Source organism: Alligator sinensis, unplaced genomic scaffold (assembly GCF_000455745.1).
Source record: "Alligator sinensis unplaced genomic scaffold, ASM45574v1 scaffold173_1, whole genome shotgun sequence".
NCBI lineage: Eukaryota > Metazoa > Chordata > Crocodylia > Alligatoridae > Alligator > Alligator sinensis.
This window is the reverse complement of record NW_005842207.1, coordinates 552,659-568,653: the sequence shown is the minus strand read 5'-3', so window position 1 is coordinate 568,653 and position 15,995 is coordinate 552,659. Positions and strand designations below refer to the sequence as shown.

Sequence of the window (15,995 nt, the reverse complement as noted above, 5' to 3'; positions counted from 1 at the left end):
AGTGGCTCAGATCCTCAATTGGCACTTGATGGCCTAGAGATGGTGCCAGAGCACCCTAGAGTCCAGGGCAATCCTGGATGGCCCATGAAAGTCGGTGGCCCAGTCCAGGATGCTTAGTGAATGCAGGGTGCAGCAGGTAGCCCTGCATAGGATGGCCAGCTGCTGGCTCATGGGCAGGAAGCTGCATCCAGATGGCTGTGTGTAATATGCCACAGCTTCCAGCAAGAGTCACACGGGGCGATAAGCAGGATATGCCACAGCTCCTGGGTTTATGGGCTTGGGCACAGGTGGTGAGGTGCTATGGCAGGAAGCAGCCAGGATGGGACCCTGAGGCAAGGGCAACTAATAAAGGAAGGCACTTGTTCCAGTGCTCTTTGGAAACCTTTGGGTAGGGCACGGGGGAGGGTCTGCAGTAAGGTAGCTGGTGCTTGGGGGCATGGTTGGCTGCACCTGGCAGCCAATCAGAAGTGCCTTGTGTAGTTGTGCTCAGCAGTCTCTGGTAGCCCAGTGTACCCTCAGGAAATATTGAGAGGCATTCAGGAATGTCCCCTGCCCATGGGCCTCTACCAGCACAAGCTGCATGAGCAGCTCCCTGCAAAGATGAATGTCTTCACTGTTTGCTCCTGATCTAAACTAGGTTGTTCAGAGTAAACCATGTAACTTAGATCAGTTCTTCTCCTGGTTCTCTGAATGTCCGCATGCACCCTTTGTGTTTTAGTCATTCTTAGCATATTGTAAGAATGTCACACTTACTCTACTCCAAGGTGAAGTTTTTTCCCCCCATTGGCATAGGGGGGAAAAAAAACCCTCTTATAATCACATACAAAGAAATTTCTCTAAATATATTAGTGAATGTAATGTATTTACATTCAATGTCTATCATTAAATTGCTGCCAAAGGCATCATGTGCTCAGCAATGGAAACCACATATGAAATTGATTAAATGCAGCCAACACTGAGCATGACTATAAAACATATGTCCCACATTGGGCAAACATTCTGATTATAAAACATATGTCCCACATTGGGCAAACAGTCTGATGGGACCCTGCCACAAGGGTAGGTTAGTGCAGCCCATCTAAATAAGATGTATGGTATTGCCCATTAAGCACATTCCCCCTCATCGCTGACTCTTTTTCAAGTCATGGTGAGCCACAACATTACTGTCTCTGTCGCCCCACCCTCCACGAGGTAAAGCTATACCAGGTCGCCCTGTGCCTCATCTGCATGTAAATTTTTGGCGCATTTCAGGGCTTGTGACAAAAACACATAATTCTAGTCATGAGTGGGAGCTAATTAGCACATAGATCCGTTGTGGAGGATATCTGGAATTATATACACATACCGAGCAGTGCTGAGCTGAGGGGTCATCATGGAGGGCACGGCCACACTAATCACATGCTCCAGGCTGAGAGAGGTCACAACAGAGTGATTCTAGTTATGCATTGTTGTGGCTCACCATGACTTGGAATGCTGTTGGTTCTCATGGGAGCTAGTCTAGCGAACTATGTAGTAAATCTTGAGCCTTTTGGCTTTGGGCTAATACCATGTATAGTTTACCTGGCAGGGGAGATTCCACAAAGTAGGATGCCTTCCTGGATTTGGGGAGTATCTGAAGGCCCAGGCTGTTGGGTCTGGGAGAGAGGATTCTTGCCCAGTGGTAGACCCACAAAAACTTGACTTAGCTCTGCTTAGTCAAATTTCGGAACTTGACTTTTGTGCTTTGCCCAATTGAATCTGGAACTGATTTGGTCCTTAAAATGAAATATATATAGTTAAATGAAATTTTTGAAAATGAAATGTTTTATATGTATGCATATATAAAACAGTCTACATTAGATTGCCAATGTGCTTCTCCAAATTGTGTTTATAAAACACCTGTGTTAAAACTTAGTCATTTAAAAAGAAAAGGTAACATGCATCAATTTTGGATGAGCTAAGTCTATGGGTGCTATATGCAAACTTGTACAGCCGTGTTTAATTGTAAGGTTATTGCTTCCAAATTTGCTCCTCACTTTCACTTGCTTATGGAGAGCAGGGTCTGACAGTAAGGGGAAGGAGAAAAAGTTGGGGGGACATAGGGAGGGGGACACCTGATCCCACGGACCTCTCTTCCTTTCTGTAGCAATGGGAGAGGGACAAATTCAAGGCATACCTCCAATAATTAGATTCTATAACTTGAAAATTCTAACAAATGTATATATTTTCCACATATAGAATCTAATTATTGGGAATCGTCTTATAATCAGAGTTTACTGTACTAACATATAGTAGGTACTACTGGGCATTATTTAAAAATATCTATTTAATGGATGTTAAAAGATGACAAAAAGTCAGGCGCAGGCAGGAGTTTGAAATTTGGTGTTTGCCACACGCTTCTATGGTAGGGAAGGGGTGACTATATCAGGGCCAGACTTAGCAAGTTTCCATGTGTATCATTTTACCTATCGGGGTAGTCTCATAGATGCTTGTGGGCTGCATGCTAACATTATGTAAATCAGGGTACTCCTGCCATCTTTAGTGGGTTTCATACATACTGGGCATGTCTACACATGAATTTATGCATGCCTAAACTTAATACACCTAAGGCGCAATAAGGAAATGTAGGTGCGCATGTACACGGACATGCCTTAAGGCTCCTTAATGTGGCTTGCTGGGTGAACGTGTTTGCAGCCTGCCCCGGGCAGCATCCTGGACAGCCCCCTACATGCACAGCCACGACGGGTCCTGTGGCCCACACTGGGAAAGTGTCCAGGGGCAGTGTGAACAGTAAGTGCATTCCTGGCCAGGGTGTGCAGAGCATGGCTCAGGGCATGCCCAGGGGCTGCAGAGTCTGTCAGTGGCATGTCCAGAGCTGGGGGCTGCTGGGCTGCAGCCAGAGGTGGCTCAGCTCCAAGTGAGCAGAGGGTGTGCGCAAGTCCACAGACTGTGTGTAGTGACTGAGGGCAGCTAGCACTGGGCCTGACCACAGGGTACCGAGCCACCCTTCAGTGCTCTGAAGCCCACGGCAGTGTAGCCAGCCAGTGCAGCCCAGTGCCAATGGGAGGTGGGAGCCTAGAGTCCCCACAAGAAGAAGAAGCAGTGTGTCCTGTTCTCCAAGGCACAGACACTGGAGCTGGTATGCCGACCAGCTCTCAAGCTGCTGCCGGAACCACCACTCCAGCTCCAGCATCTCTGCTTGGAGAGCAGCACCCACTGCTGCTGCTTCTTGGTAGCGCGGGGCCTCGCGGACTTGGCTCCAGCTTGCTCAGTTGACATACAGAGTGTTAAGGTACCTTAAGGCATCTACACATTCCTTACGGTGCCTTAACTATTCGCCTCTAAATTTGATACCCGGTTTACGCAGGTATCACATTTAAGCACAAGTAGCCTAAAACTGTCATTTTTAAGGCATATTAAGGTTGTGCCATAAATGCACCTTAAAAATGGCTAAAGCCCCTTAAATTGGCACATGTAGATGCTCCTACTGTTAATGTAAAAAGAGCAGATATCCTAAAGAGTCATTTAATTGCCTTCTTCCACCATTTTTCTACCTTTCCTTCCTCCTGCTTTCTATCTCCTTTAATCCCTTTTTTGTTCCACTTTACTGAGTTTATAATTATCATGAACTTTCTCTTTTCCTTCTTTCCTTTAGTAGTTTTTTGTGAAGATTTTAATAAATGGAGTTTCATGAATATTGACTAGCCTTTCCAAAATCAACAAAAGAGGGAGAGAAGAAAAGTAAAATGATATAACTCATGATTACAGCTCAGCTCCAATTGCTGTGATTGTATGATTCACCCCTTAACATTTGGGGATATTGGGTTGTAGCAGTGACATTTATTTGTGATGCAGACATCGTTATCTACTCGGTTGTAGAACAATTTTGCAATAAATGGCCTCATGTAATTCTTCCATTGCTATGAGGAGTTGTTCAAGCTGAGAAATGCAGTATTAGATTTAAATAATTAGTTAAGTGTAATTTATTTTTTTTAAAAAGAAAAAACATACAAAACACATCGTAGAGAATATTGAAACTGTTTTTTGAAATTGTTTACATCAAAGCCTGTTAATATTTTTGGAATACCGTATTTGAATAGACAGCTTTATCTATATGAACAGCAGACTTCAAAACATGTAAAGTGAAGAGAAAATTGTGATGGATTTTGAAATTACTGGGAAAGCAGTAGCTGGTCGGGGCAGGGGGAGGGCAGGAATTATTTTAAGTCCCCAAAGCAAGTAAGAATTCTGATTCCCATCCCCTTCCCCCCTGTGCTCACTGGCACCTCCTGCTCCCTTCCCATTTTCCCTCTGCCCAGTGCTGACACTGTCTGTAGCCCTGCAGAGGTGGAGGTGGGGGTAGAGCTGTTCTTGCCTACTCCAGATGGGCTTCACGCAGAGCTCGGCTCAGCCAGGGATAGTATCAGTAGTAGGCAGGTCCCTCTTCCCTGCCTGGTGCTCCCACTTTTCTCTAAGAGCCTGGAACCACATGGTGAGGGAAGGGAACTTACCTGCTGCTGCCACTGAGCTAGTTAGGGATAAATAATTTAACAAAGGAAATACTTTTGCTAAACATGAAGGTTGTAGTTATTAACATCTAGTTCAGTTCTCTAACAGGTGGTGACCTGTAACTTCTGGTAGCAAATGTGTTCTTGCTAATATTTAATTTAATTTAAATTATTCAAATATATTTTATTTAAATGTAGCTAAATTTAGACGTTAACTTAGATTGTCATAATGTCATCATTAATTTTAATACATTATTTTTAAGATTAAAAATATACTTTATGTTAATAAGTATTATTAAAATTAAAAATGATTTTTAGTTTTACATTGATTGTGGCCATCAAGGCGCTCTATTAGGAAAAATTAAAAAGTGAATTAAGACAATATTATACATGGGTTCCCTGTTTGTTCCTCCCCCCACCTCCCTTTACACATAAGGAAAACATTATGGTATCCATCATTGTCATCTCAAAATGTATGCATACTTTAGAGTCTGTAGAAAATCTTTAGCATTATGAAAGCCACCAAGTGAAAGTTGTAATAAACTGCAGTACTGTAAGAATGTTATTGTAGCTGTGATGGTCCAGAAATTATGCACAAGGAAAGGATTTCTTAAGGTGATTTTTATTGCACCAACTTAGTTGGGATCGAATTAGACAGGTTGTTGAAAAATGTCTTGTATTCAAAAGTTTGTCTAACTCTATCCCAACTATACAGTTGGTCCAGTAAAAGATATTACCCATAGAAATCCTTGCCCCCTGCATAACAAACTACCTAATTTGGAGAAGGACAGGTCTGCATTTCTCATATGCTTAGATACACAACTGGAAATAAAATCTATCACGTTATCAAAATATGCACATTTTAATAAGTTACTATTGCCTCTTACATATTTTTCTACATTTTGCCTGAAGTAAAGCTACATAATAAAAGACGGTTGCTTCCCACCCCCTACCTCCAACTGTGTGGCTGTGGCTGAAAGAGACAAAGGTTTATGGTGGTCTCTTTCTAATCCTACTTATCTTTCTTTCACACACTTGTATTCTGAAAGAGTTTAATTAAATGGCTCTTTTGAAGTCAGAAGATATCATTCTATGAAAATTACCAGAATAGAGATGAATCAATTATCCATGAAGGACATTTTTACCACTTTGATCTCTGACAATTTGGCTTTAATCCTAGTCGCAAAACACTGGATCTCATTTTACATTCCATTTGCATCTGGCTCTTTTCTGTGCCAAAAGATAAAGCTGAGTGCTATTCAGTCTGAAAAATTTCAGTGTGTTTATGTTACTAATTGACATATGATTTGATATTGGCAGATATGCACATTTTGGAAGATTTAGATTATTGATCTCCACTCTGAATTTGTATTTTCACTGCAACTTCATTATAACATTGTTCTTTGGAGCACAGTCTTTTCTTAGCTGATATGAAAAGAGACTTTTACAGTTGGAGGCAGGGAAAGCTTATAATGGTGTTAATGTATTTTAGAGATGTATGGTGACTATAGAGATCCACTAGCCAAAACTCATTAGTAAAACTTCACAGGTGTGGAGCGTACACTGGCTCCACTGGAGTTCTGCAGCATAGGTTAGAAGGATTCAGTTCCACACTAAATCCCCACAGAGCATTCATTCCTGAAGTCTGTTTCCTTGCGCTTTGCCCATAGGTTATGATTTGACCCTCACCCCTTTTATTTTTTTTAAATGCATTTCCATTTTTTAGTCTGCATATATTTTATTTAATGAATTGGAATCCTATTTTCCCCCTTAAGAGCTTTAGTTAACCTTGGGCATATCTGTACATGTGTTGGACTGTGCAGTTGTTACTGCGCAGTCATTTAGTACTTGCTTAACCAAGTACTAAATGACTGCATAGTAACTGGCATTGTTGAGCAGTCCCATCACCACACGGTTATTTTTAGCTGCTATTGTGTATCTCATTTTATCTTGTTTGGCCGCACCCCTTTAGAAACATGGTGGTAATACAGAAAATGAATACATGTAACAAGTGTGAAATGTGTGACTCCCTGAAAAATGACTTGAAAAAGTATAATTTCTCTTACATTTTTCTACAAACAGAAAATGCTTATTTTTTTCCAGAAAAAAAATTGGAAAAAATTTCCAAAAGAAATTCTGAAGTATATGTATTTTTTAAATAAAGATAAGTTTATTTTGCAAAGACTGTGCTTTAAAAACTTGTTGTTTTGTTAACTTTTTAAATCAAATTTGCACAAAATTTGGGAAGTGCAATTTTACCTTCTTCCCTCATTTCTTTTAGCATCTGATGAAATGAACTCTTGCTCATAAAAGCCTATATGTCTTTGATTCAGGTAGTCTGTACGGTTCATCTCTACCATGCCTTCTGCCTCACTTCAGACTTACACAGCTAACTACTATGGATGTGCGAAGCTTCAGGTGCTGATTCGATTTGGAGGAGATTTGGCCCGATTCGGCAGCCGAATCTCTGAATCCAAATCGAATCAGAAGACCAGTAAAAATGTCTGAATTGATTCGAAGCATCTGAATCCAATTTTGTTCCAGGATTCTTCCAGGCTTGCCCTGGACCAGCAATAAAGTGCAATAGGATCTAATGCATGATCCCAAAATCATGCCTCCTGTATCATGGCAGGAGGTGCAATTGTGTGGATTGTGCATTAGATCCCATCTCACCTTTACCTGCATGTGTACAGGAGGCCATAGGAAGGCTCTATTGTTCAGTGTAGAGATGCCATATCAGCTTAGCACAAGCAACTCCATGTAGTGGTAATGCCATCAATTTAGTATCTCCATTAGTTTGCTCCTTGTACAAGGGAAAACAGGAACTTTTTCTCCCATCTGATTGATTATTTATACTTAGGTTTCTGGTTTGAAATATTGTATCCTTTATCTGTCAGGGCATTTAGAGTCCTCACAGTTTGTCCTCCTCTTGCACTTTTGTATAATTGTTCCAATGGTAGTCTGAAAGGTTTTTGACCTATTGTGATATGCAGAGGTAGACAAGAGGGTTGCATATAGTTTAAGAGTGAATCAGAAGGCTTGCTTTACTGTGCATCTTCCTGAATAAAATGATTTACTTAATCAATGGGTGAGGGGGATAAAAGCTCCTCTGAGCACCTGTAACTCCCCAAGATGCTTTTCAGGTTCAGATATACAGTAAACCCTTGCTATTCATGGATTTGGCATTCATGGTTTCAAATATTTGCGAATGCCAAACCCACATTTTAAATACACTTTATATACTTAGAGGAGCTTCTCGGGAGCTCTGCGCTTGCTGCTGCTGGGTTCCTGTTGCCGCCGGAGCTGTGCCCCTCCCCCACAACTGCCAGAGGCACTGCGTTCATGAACGTAGTGCCTTATTCGCAGATTTCTCCATTCACGGGATACGTTCTCGTATCCCCCGCGAATGGCGAGGGTTGCAAGTACTTTATGGTTTTTTTTTATTTGAACAAATGAAATACTATGTCAGATGATTATTTTTTATATATATTGAGTTTTAAAATTAGAATCTTCATTTTAACAAATAGGGAATCTAGAAAAAAAATGTAGCCACAAAAATAGGTGCAAGCATATGATTGACCAGGAGGAATTATGCATGGTTGATTTGGGCAAGGGAAAAATAAAGCAAAAATAGTGATTTACGTGCTATGGAATATTTCGGCGCCTCCATAGTTCTTCTTCTACATCCTTCCCATCTTCTTCCACTTGAAAATGATTCCAGACACCAATTTGGGGGTTAATATTTACACCAATGTACATCACACATTTGATAAAGCTTAACTCTTTGTCTTGAATACCAGTACTATTGCTGTACAAGAGCAAAGCCCACCTGTGATTATTCTTAATTTGAATATCAGATAAATGTTTTAAGACTCCCATAAAATCTCTTCTTATCAAATTTCTTGTAGGTCAGCCAGGCCTCCGAGAAGCTATATCTATGTCCTGTATAACCAATGGAAGTACAGGAAGCAGGAAAACAAGCCATAGTTCTTCTGTATCAGTTGCCAGAAAAGAAACCTTCTCATCTGCTGCTAAAAGGTACCTGCTTCTTATCAATGTTAAATTGTAAAAACCAGAAAAGAACTGCCTCCTCTGGGGATGTTCTGAAACAGCAATAAAAGAAGAGACATTTCAACTTGGAGCATATCCGTGAAACCCATGACAGCTGTTTATGAAAGGAGATCACTATCTCATTCAAGGAAATAAAGGAAAAAATATGATATCACTCTCTTGCATGAAAATAATAGATAATATCAAAGAGAATATTATAGAATTAGATTATGATAAATTTAGGATATCTGTTTTGTAGCATGTATACAGTTTCACAAAAATATTATTCTTTGTTCTTATAAATTTAAAGGAAAGAGACAAACACATTTCTCATTACAAGATTTTTCAAAACAAATGTAAAAATAGCATAACGTAAGCATTTTCATTTTACTTGGTGTATAATAATTGATTTTTTTTCTATTCCATGGTTTCAGGTGCATTTTTTGTTTCCTACTGGATGTGCTAACTAAGTCATTTAATAGCTTCTTAGACAAGTAGTTTGTATCTGCTCCATTTTTGTTGGTGAGAATGAGCTGCCACAGATACAGCCATGGAACAAAGTGCAGATTAATGTTTTACCATCTGGTAAATTATGTGAGTAGCTCTTGGCATCTATAGAGTACACTGCTGACTTCAGTGGCTGGCTGATCATCTAGTGCAGATTCAACTATTAGGCTATGCAGTTAAATGGGAACGATATATCTTAGGAACAAAGGTCTCACAAGGTCCCTTCCAGCCCTAAACTTTTGTGAATTTGTGTGAATCTGTGTATCATACATATGCCTAGACCACTTTTCCTATTTTTTTGTTTTTCCTTTTCCTATTTTTCCTTTTTTGTATTTGTAAGTAGCAAAACAGCTAAGCTGGGAGAATGAAGCAGAAAGGGATTAGGATCTTTCAGAGGAAACAGGGTTAATTTGCTGCTGTTTTCTCCTCACAGTTGTAGAATGTCTAATTCTGTTGAATGTCCTGTTTTCCTTATGCAGTGGTGGGTTAGTGACTGACAGTCACTCATCTCTACCTACCTGTAAATATCAGGAAGGTATACGTGAGCTAGTGATACCCCATTAATCTTCTCCTGGAAGCATGAACCCTGTTCTTCATCCCTTTTTTTCATACTTCCTTTCAAGCTCTCCTCCCCCTTAACCCTATGCTAAAGTGAAGAGAAGAGAAGAAGATTAAGAAAAGATGACATAAGGATTGGAAGGGGAGTTAGAAAAACCAGTCAGACCTAAGACACTGTGATGGAAAGTCTCACTCTGGAATCTCCTGCCAACTCAACACCAAGGCTAGGGACAGACATTACACATAAACTGGTTTAAGTGATCAGAAACTGGTTTAAACCTGTAGCAGAATAGATGTTTAGTGCACATAAGCCAGTTTGAAAATCGCTGAAACCGGTTTGAGGTAAACCTGTTTGAATGTAGTATTAACTGATTTGCGTTAAACCGGTTTATGCAATGTCTGACCCAGACCCCTTCCTGGTTTAAGTTAATTCAGAATCCTCCAGCATCCCAGTTGCTTTGCAACTCTGGGCAGGGCTCTGCTCTCTGCTTCAGCCCAGCAGGGCTGGCCCCTCCTGTCTCCTCCCTGGCTGCAGCTCCAGCAGAGACTGCAGGTACAGGGCATCTACCTGGCTTCTTCCTGTTCCCTGTTCATCCCCCTGCTCAAGCAGGGATTCCCCCCACCTCGCCTTACACATACACCTCTCAGCATTAGCTAGCATATGGCATGCTGGCTACTGTCTGCTATGGGAGATGAGACAGACAGGACAGTGCCATTTAGGGCTTTTTGGAGCTAATCAACAGGTAGCTGGTAATGTCCCTCTGTTCCTTCTTTGAAACACATTGTTTAAGAAGAGCTTGAACTAATGAGAGATCCTTTTGTTTTGCTGATGGAGTGATAAATGCTCCCTACCATGTAACTAAGTCCCTGCTGGCTCCCTCACTGACCAGCAAGGGGGTCCCTCCCTAATCGGAGCGCCCTGCCAGGGCCTGGCCATGCCTCCTTTCAGCTCAGCAGAGTGGAAGGGAATGGAGGACTGCTCTAGTGCCCCCACCTTCCCCCAGCTTCTAGCCTGAGCCATTGCAGGCATGTGCCTGCATTTTTTCAGTCCAGAGGGGATGTCTGTGTGGTTACAAACTGATTCAGCCTAGGCAGGTTAGACTAATATGCAAAGATTGAAACAATTTACCTCAGGCTTTTTGAATGCCTATTCCTCCCCCAAGAGGTCTAACATTTATTGCCATGTAAAAATATACCAAAACTACACTTTGTGTTGTCACCTGTACACCTGAAGGGATGTGGCTTTTTCTTATTCCTTACATTTACCTTTTTCTTTGGGTTCAGACGGTCAGTCAGCTTTCTGGGTTTTTTTTATATATGTGTGCCTCCTTTATGCAATTTCCCTGGGAGTGGGAGTACTCTTGCCCTCCCCCTTCCTCTGTGGCCTGCTGATGTTGGGCCCAGCTCAGTCAAGGAGCCTTTTAAATGCCAGCTACTGCATGCCTGGTATAAGTGGCCTCCATAGCTTTGCTCTCTCTTCCTATGTATTGATGGTTCTCAGTTTTGCCAGTCTGCCAGCTTGATGGATTGATTGCTAAATATTTGTATAACAGGAGAGAAGCAAACTGAAGTGGCAATTATCCCCTGTGTGCACTAAGTTTGAAGTGGCCCTGGATAAGGAAATCTGGGAACATCTTGACATATGACCATAATCCACCAACAACCAGTGCCCACCTAATGAATTTTCTGAGAGCTCTTCTTCAGGTTTCTTTTGTGTATTTCAGTACAAAGGATATCAGTAGTCTCCCTTCTTTAAGGCCTTCTTAGGAAGCACAGAAACAGAAGTCCTGTTTCAAGTCGCATAGTCAGTCCTCTACTCAGCAGTGTAAACAGCCCTTTTTTTACCTTCCTGTCTTCCTGCATGACATTCCAGTATAAGATTGCACTTCTCTTTTGCGTAAAAAAACCAGCCTGTCCTCCCTCAAATGTCTCTGCAGAGGAAGTGGTAGAAGACTGGAGGGCTTGAAGTTTCTTCTGAGTTTCAGACCAAAGCATTCCAAACAACAAAGCCGACAAGAGATGAATTCCAAATAGAAATTCCTCTATCAGAAAGATAATGCAGATGAAGGAAAGCCTTTTTTACTACAATTTATTTTTATCATAAAGAAAAGGGTGAAGCCAAAGGAAAGCTTCAGGTTGTCTTGAGCCTATCCCACTCCATCAAGATCATACAAAATCTGCTTCAGATTGGAATCTCAGTGGGTTCAATTCAACTTGTCCGCATAGCATACAAGATCATCTGTTGAACCGCTATTTGGGGACAAAGCTCACCTTAGAGAATATTGTTCTGTGTACGTATGCTCCTACAGTCAAGAAACATGGATGAGTAGAGCTTACCTTAGGAGGGTAGTAAAGCACTGGAACAGGCTACTCAGAGAGGTTGTGGAATCTCCATCCTTAGTGGTTTTTAAGACCGGGATAGACAAAGCCCTAGCCAGGATGATGTATATACATATCTTTGTATATCACCTTGTCTTTATGTGATATATGTATATATATATATGTGTATATGTACAGCAAAAGCTTTGTTATCTGGCACCCATGGGGAATGGGGGGTGTTGGATAACCAAATATGATGGTTACCTGAGAGGCCCAAACAGGTGTCTTTGCCTGTTCGGGGGGGAGGGGGATCCTGTGCAAGGTGCTATGCCCCGGGCCATGGGGGCTCAGTAGCGCAGGCTGCTTTGCTCCGGGCCATGGGGGCTCAGCGAAACCAGAAGTGCCACAGTGGCCACTTCTGATTTCGCTTTTACCTTACAAACCAGCATGCCAGTTTGTAAGGTGTCAGATAACGCAGCTTTTACTGTATATGTAGATACGTGTGTGTATATGTACATGTACATATATATATGTGTGTGTGTGTGTGTGTGCATATACCTCCTGAGGTCCTTCCCAACCCTAATTTTCTATGATTCTGATGTGGCAGAGTTTCCTTTACACTGAGCATCCAAAGAGCAACTTCAGGTTATAATATTCAAATAAAACTTCAGGGAAGGGCACGTTCTGTGACAGCTGCTGCTTTGCTGTAGTGTGAGAAAGTGACAGGCTGGAATTATCAGTAATTGTCTTGCCCTTTTGCCTGTATGTTTCCTAACTTGATCTGGATTTTGCTGGAAGTTTCCTGACTGGAGAGGAGGGTGAAATACTGGTTTATTTTTTAAACTCATTTCCTGGTAAATAAGATAAGTGGGCTTGCTCAGTGTTGGATTCATCAGACAATGGGAGAAGACCAGGCTATGACTAACATGATTCCTTTTAAGTAATTCTACCTTATGGGACTGTAAACACAAAATTTTGAAAGTTCAGCTGTCATAATAGTAATGAAACTCCTGTTGTTGTTTTTTTGAGGGGGCAAGACATTCCTTGGTTTGTTTTTCTTTCCTACATTGTCTCATTGTCTTGACAAAGATCCTGTGAAAAGTGAAAGGTTCTTTTAAGGATTCTCATTTCTTTTAAGATAGGGAAAGCCTTGTGATAAAGAAAAATGGCTTTCCAAGTAAGCAGGGAAATGAGACAGGAAAATTACTTACCAAGACCAATATGATCAGAGTAGCTGATGCAAGCAGCTATTCCTTGATGAAAGATGAAAAAATGAAGTTACACTCATAACTATTTTTATGAAACAAAATTCTGATTAATTTTGCCTCTTCTGGCAACTTCCTTAAAACAAATATACTTTTGATATATTAAATTGACCATTTAAATTATTGTACTCCTTGTATGTACTACTTCATGATGTGTTATAAAATGCTTTGTATTTTTTTTCATTTTATGGGTTTTTATGGTGTTTTAACATTGCAAGCCTAAAGAATTATCATGTTTTTGTCTTCCCTGTTAAATGGAGGTTCCACTAAAGAGGATTTTAAGAAATAGGTTTGGAATTTTGTCAGCTAAATGCTGAAATACTGAAAACTTAGCATTAGCAAATCTTCACCACATCAACTAAATATCAATTAACCAAAAAAAACCCCAATAGTTTTAAACAAGTTGAGTACAAATTACCTCAATTACAATTAGGATTCTACATCCTTAGTCTCTTGGTTATTAATCTTCTAATTTTTTGGTCATTCATAGTGTCTTTTATTAACATGTTCTAAATTTGTAATAAGTAAGCAGAACTTTCCAATTTTTTTTTCTTAATTTATTAAGAAAAAAAAAACCTTTCAGCCCTCAAGAAGAGGTACAGCACTTTCTAATTTTCACAGTACCATGACTTTCAGAAAGAATACAAGGCAGAATTAGAGACAGAAGAAAGGTACTTAATCTAACAGTATAAAAATAGATTATACTGTTATACTGTTAGGTGGGGCAGGGCTGGGCAGACCTTGCTGCTGGGCCCTGCCACAGCTTCCTCTGGGTCCTGATGCCCCTGGCTCCTGTCATCTTTGACAGGCAGCTAGGAGCAAATAAATTTTAGTTTTCTAAAATTTTTAGGGGCCCTGTGGGCTGGACAGAATGGCCTGGCGGGCCGGATTTTGCCCACCCCTACAGTATCGGTATGCTAAGGCTGTTGCTGCTTTACCTCCAGCAGTGTTATGGTGGTTGGGACCTCTTGGGTGGACAAACAACTCAGGTCAGGAGAAGTTTTGTGCCCACAGAACTAAGCTAGTTCCCCAGCTAACTGAAAATGTATCAATTAGAAATGCATTCATAGTACGGGTTTTGCTGGCAGAGTTATGTTGGCTACATTGTCTGGTCTTTACGTACCCATAGGTGATGTGGTTTTGGTAGCTGAAATGGGTAATGTAGACAGAGGCCTACTATTGCTCTGCTCCAAGAGGATCTGGAAGAGGCCTCCTCTCCAAGAGGAACCGCTAAGAACATCTATGCTCATGTCACTTTTTCAGACAGCGACTGCTAATTTTACTTGATATTTATGTGGTAATAGTCATTGGTTTGCACATTTTCATGTTACTAGGGGTATTTTCACAAAATAAGATTGATTCAAGCCAACGTTTGACATCAGTGTGGCATTCTTTTGACTTCAGGGCATTGCAAAATGGCTGCTTAAAAAAAGATTTTTTTAAATGTTAAAATGACAAAAAATATACCAAATTGTGTGTGTGTGTCTTCATATATATCTATATGAAGACACACACACACACACACAGCATATATAAATGAAGACATTGGAATCTCATAGTATGCTTATTACAGTTGCAATAAAAGCGACAAGCAGTTTGAACAATTGGAAATATTCTCAATACCTGTGGTGAGCTAATTTGGTGAATTGCACATGTTTAATCTGGATATACCAGAGCCACATGAATAAAGAATGGATTCTGTTGCTAATAATGATGCATTTTCACTACTTTTCCAGGTTTCATAATAATTAGAACTTGAGGAAACATGTTCTTCAGTTATCTTTTTGCTTTTGCAAAGTGCATTAACAATTTAATGAAATGCAATAAATCAGTAGTTAACTAAAGCTTTTCTTACGGTGATTACTGTCTAATGAATCCTAAATGGCCTCTCCTGTCACTGGACCAATAGTTCATTTTAATATTTTTGTCAACTTTGATATATTTGCTTATTCTTTTTTGTTCCGTCTTATAATTTATTTTACAGCGGTACAGAAAAAAAGAAGGAAAAACCTCCAGGACAGAGAGAAAAAAAAGAGGAATCTCATTCTAATGATCAAAATCCACAAATTCAAGCATCACCTTCTCCCCAGCCCTCCTCACAGACTCTCCAAACACACAGACAAACTCAAGAAACCAAGAGCTCTGCTCCAGCCAAAAGGTTTTCGCAGTACCACAGTACAGAGCTACAAGTGGTTGTAATGATACTAAAAGTCTGTTGAACATAAAATGCTGTGAAAGTGCCAGTTTTAAAACTGACTACACAAATAAGTATTCATTTCTTGTGTTTCAAAGATGCAAACAATATGCATTACAACATTTATTGCAGAATAAAGATTTTTAAAAGGCAATATTTTCTATAACCTGTAACATTAGAAAAGTAATATAGACCATACTTAATGTTCAAAATAATCATCATATTATGGTAAGTTAGTATAGCTCTGTTGTTAAAATATATATAAATGATGGGGCCAAAATACGATATCTTTCAACAAATATGTTGGATGTATTATCTCAAACATGGCCACTTAAATTATGAACCACGTGTCTTTTACATGTTGTAATAGCATTTGTCATAAACTAGTATCATTACAATCCATGATTCTCGGGTGCCTTTCTTTTCAAATGATTGTTTAATGTGACTGCAGTTTGGATTTTTGTGTCTTTTCCCAAATCGCTGCTTGGTTGCAGAATACTCTATTCAACTTGAAATACAGACTTCTAATTTTATAGGCATATGGACACATTTCTACATCAATATTGAAACAAATCTTTGATTTGTGAGCATGCACAATTCCACATGCATAATTCC

General features: G+C 40.2%; 1 protein-coding gene across 4 annotated transcripts in view; it reads left to right on the top strand.

Annotated features, from left to right (window-relative positions):
• EML4 (echinoderm microtubule associated protein like 4) overlaps nt 1-15,995 on the top strand; it is a 132,083-nt gene that overhangs the window by 39,337 nt on the left and 76,751 nt on the right. For 2 of the 4 annotated variants that reach the window (XM_025207732.1, XM_006026729.3), the window contains exons 3-4: nt 8,396-8,525; nt 15,171-15,344. In XM_025207732.1, the coding sequence (XP_025063517.1) occupies nt 8,396-8,525; nt 15,171-15,344 (304 nt within the window). The remainder of the gene's footprint in view (nt 1-8,395; nt 8,526-15,170; nt 15,345-15,995) is intronic. The other 2 variants (XM_025207734.1, XM_025207733.1) reach the window with 1 other exon arrangement.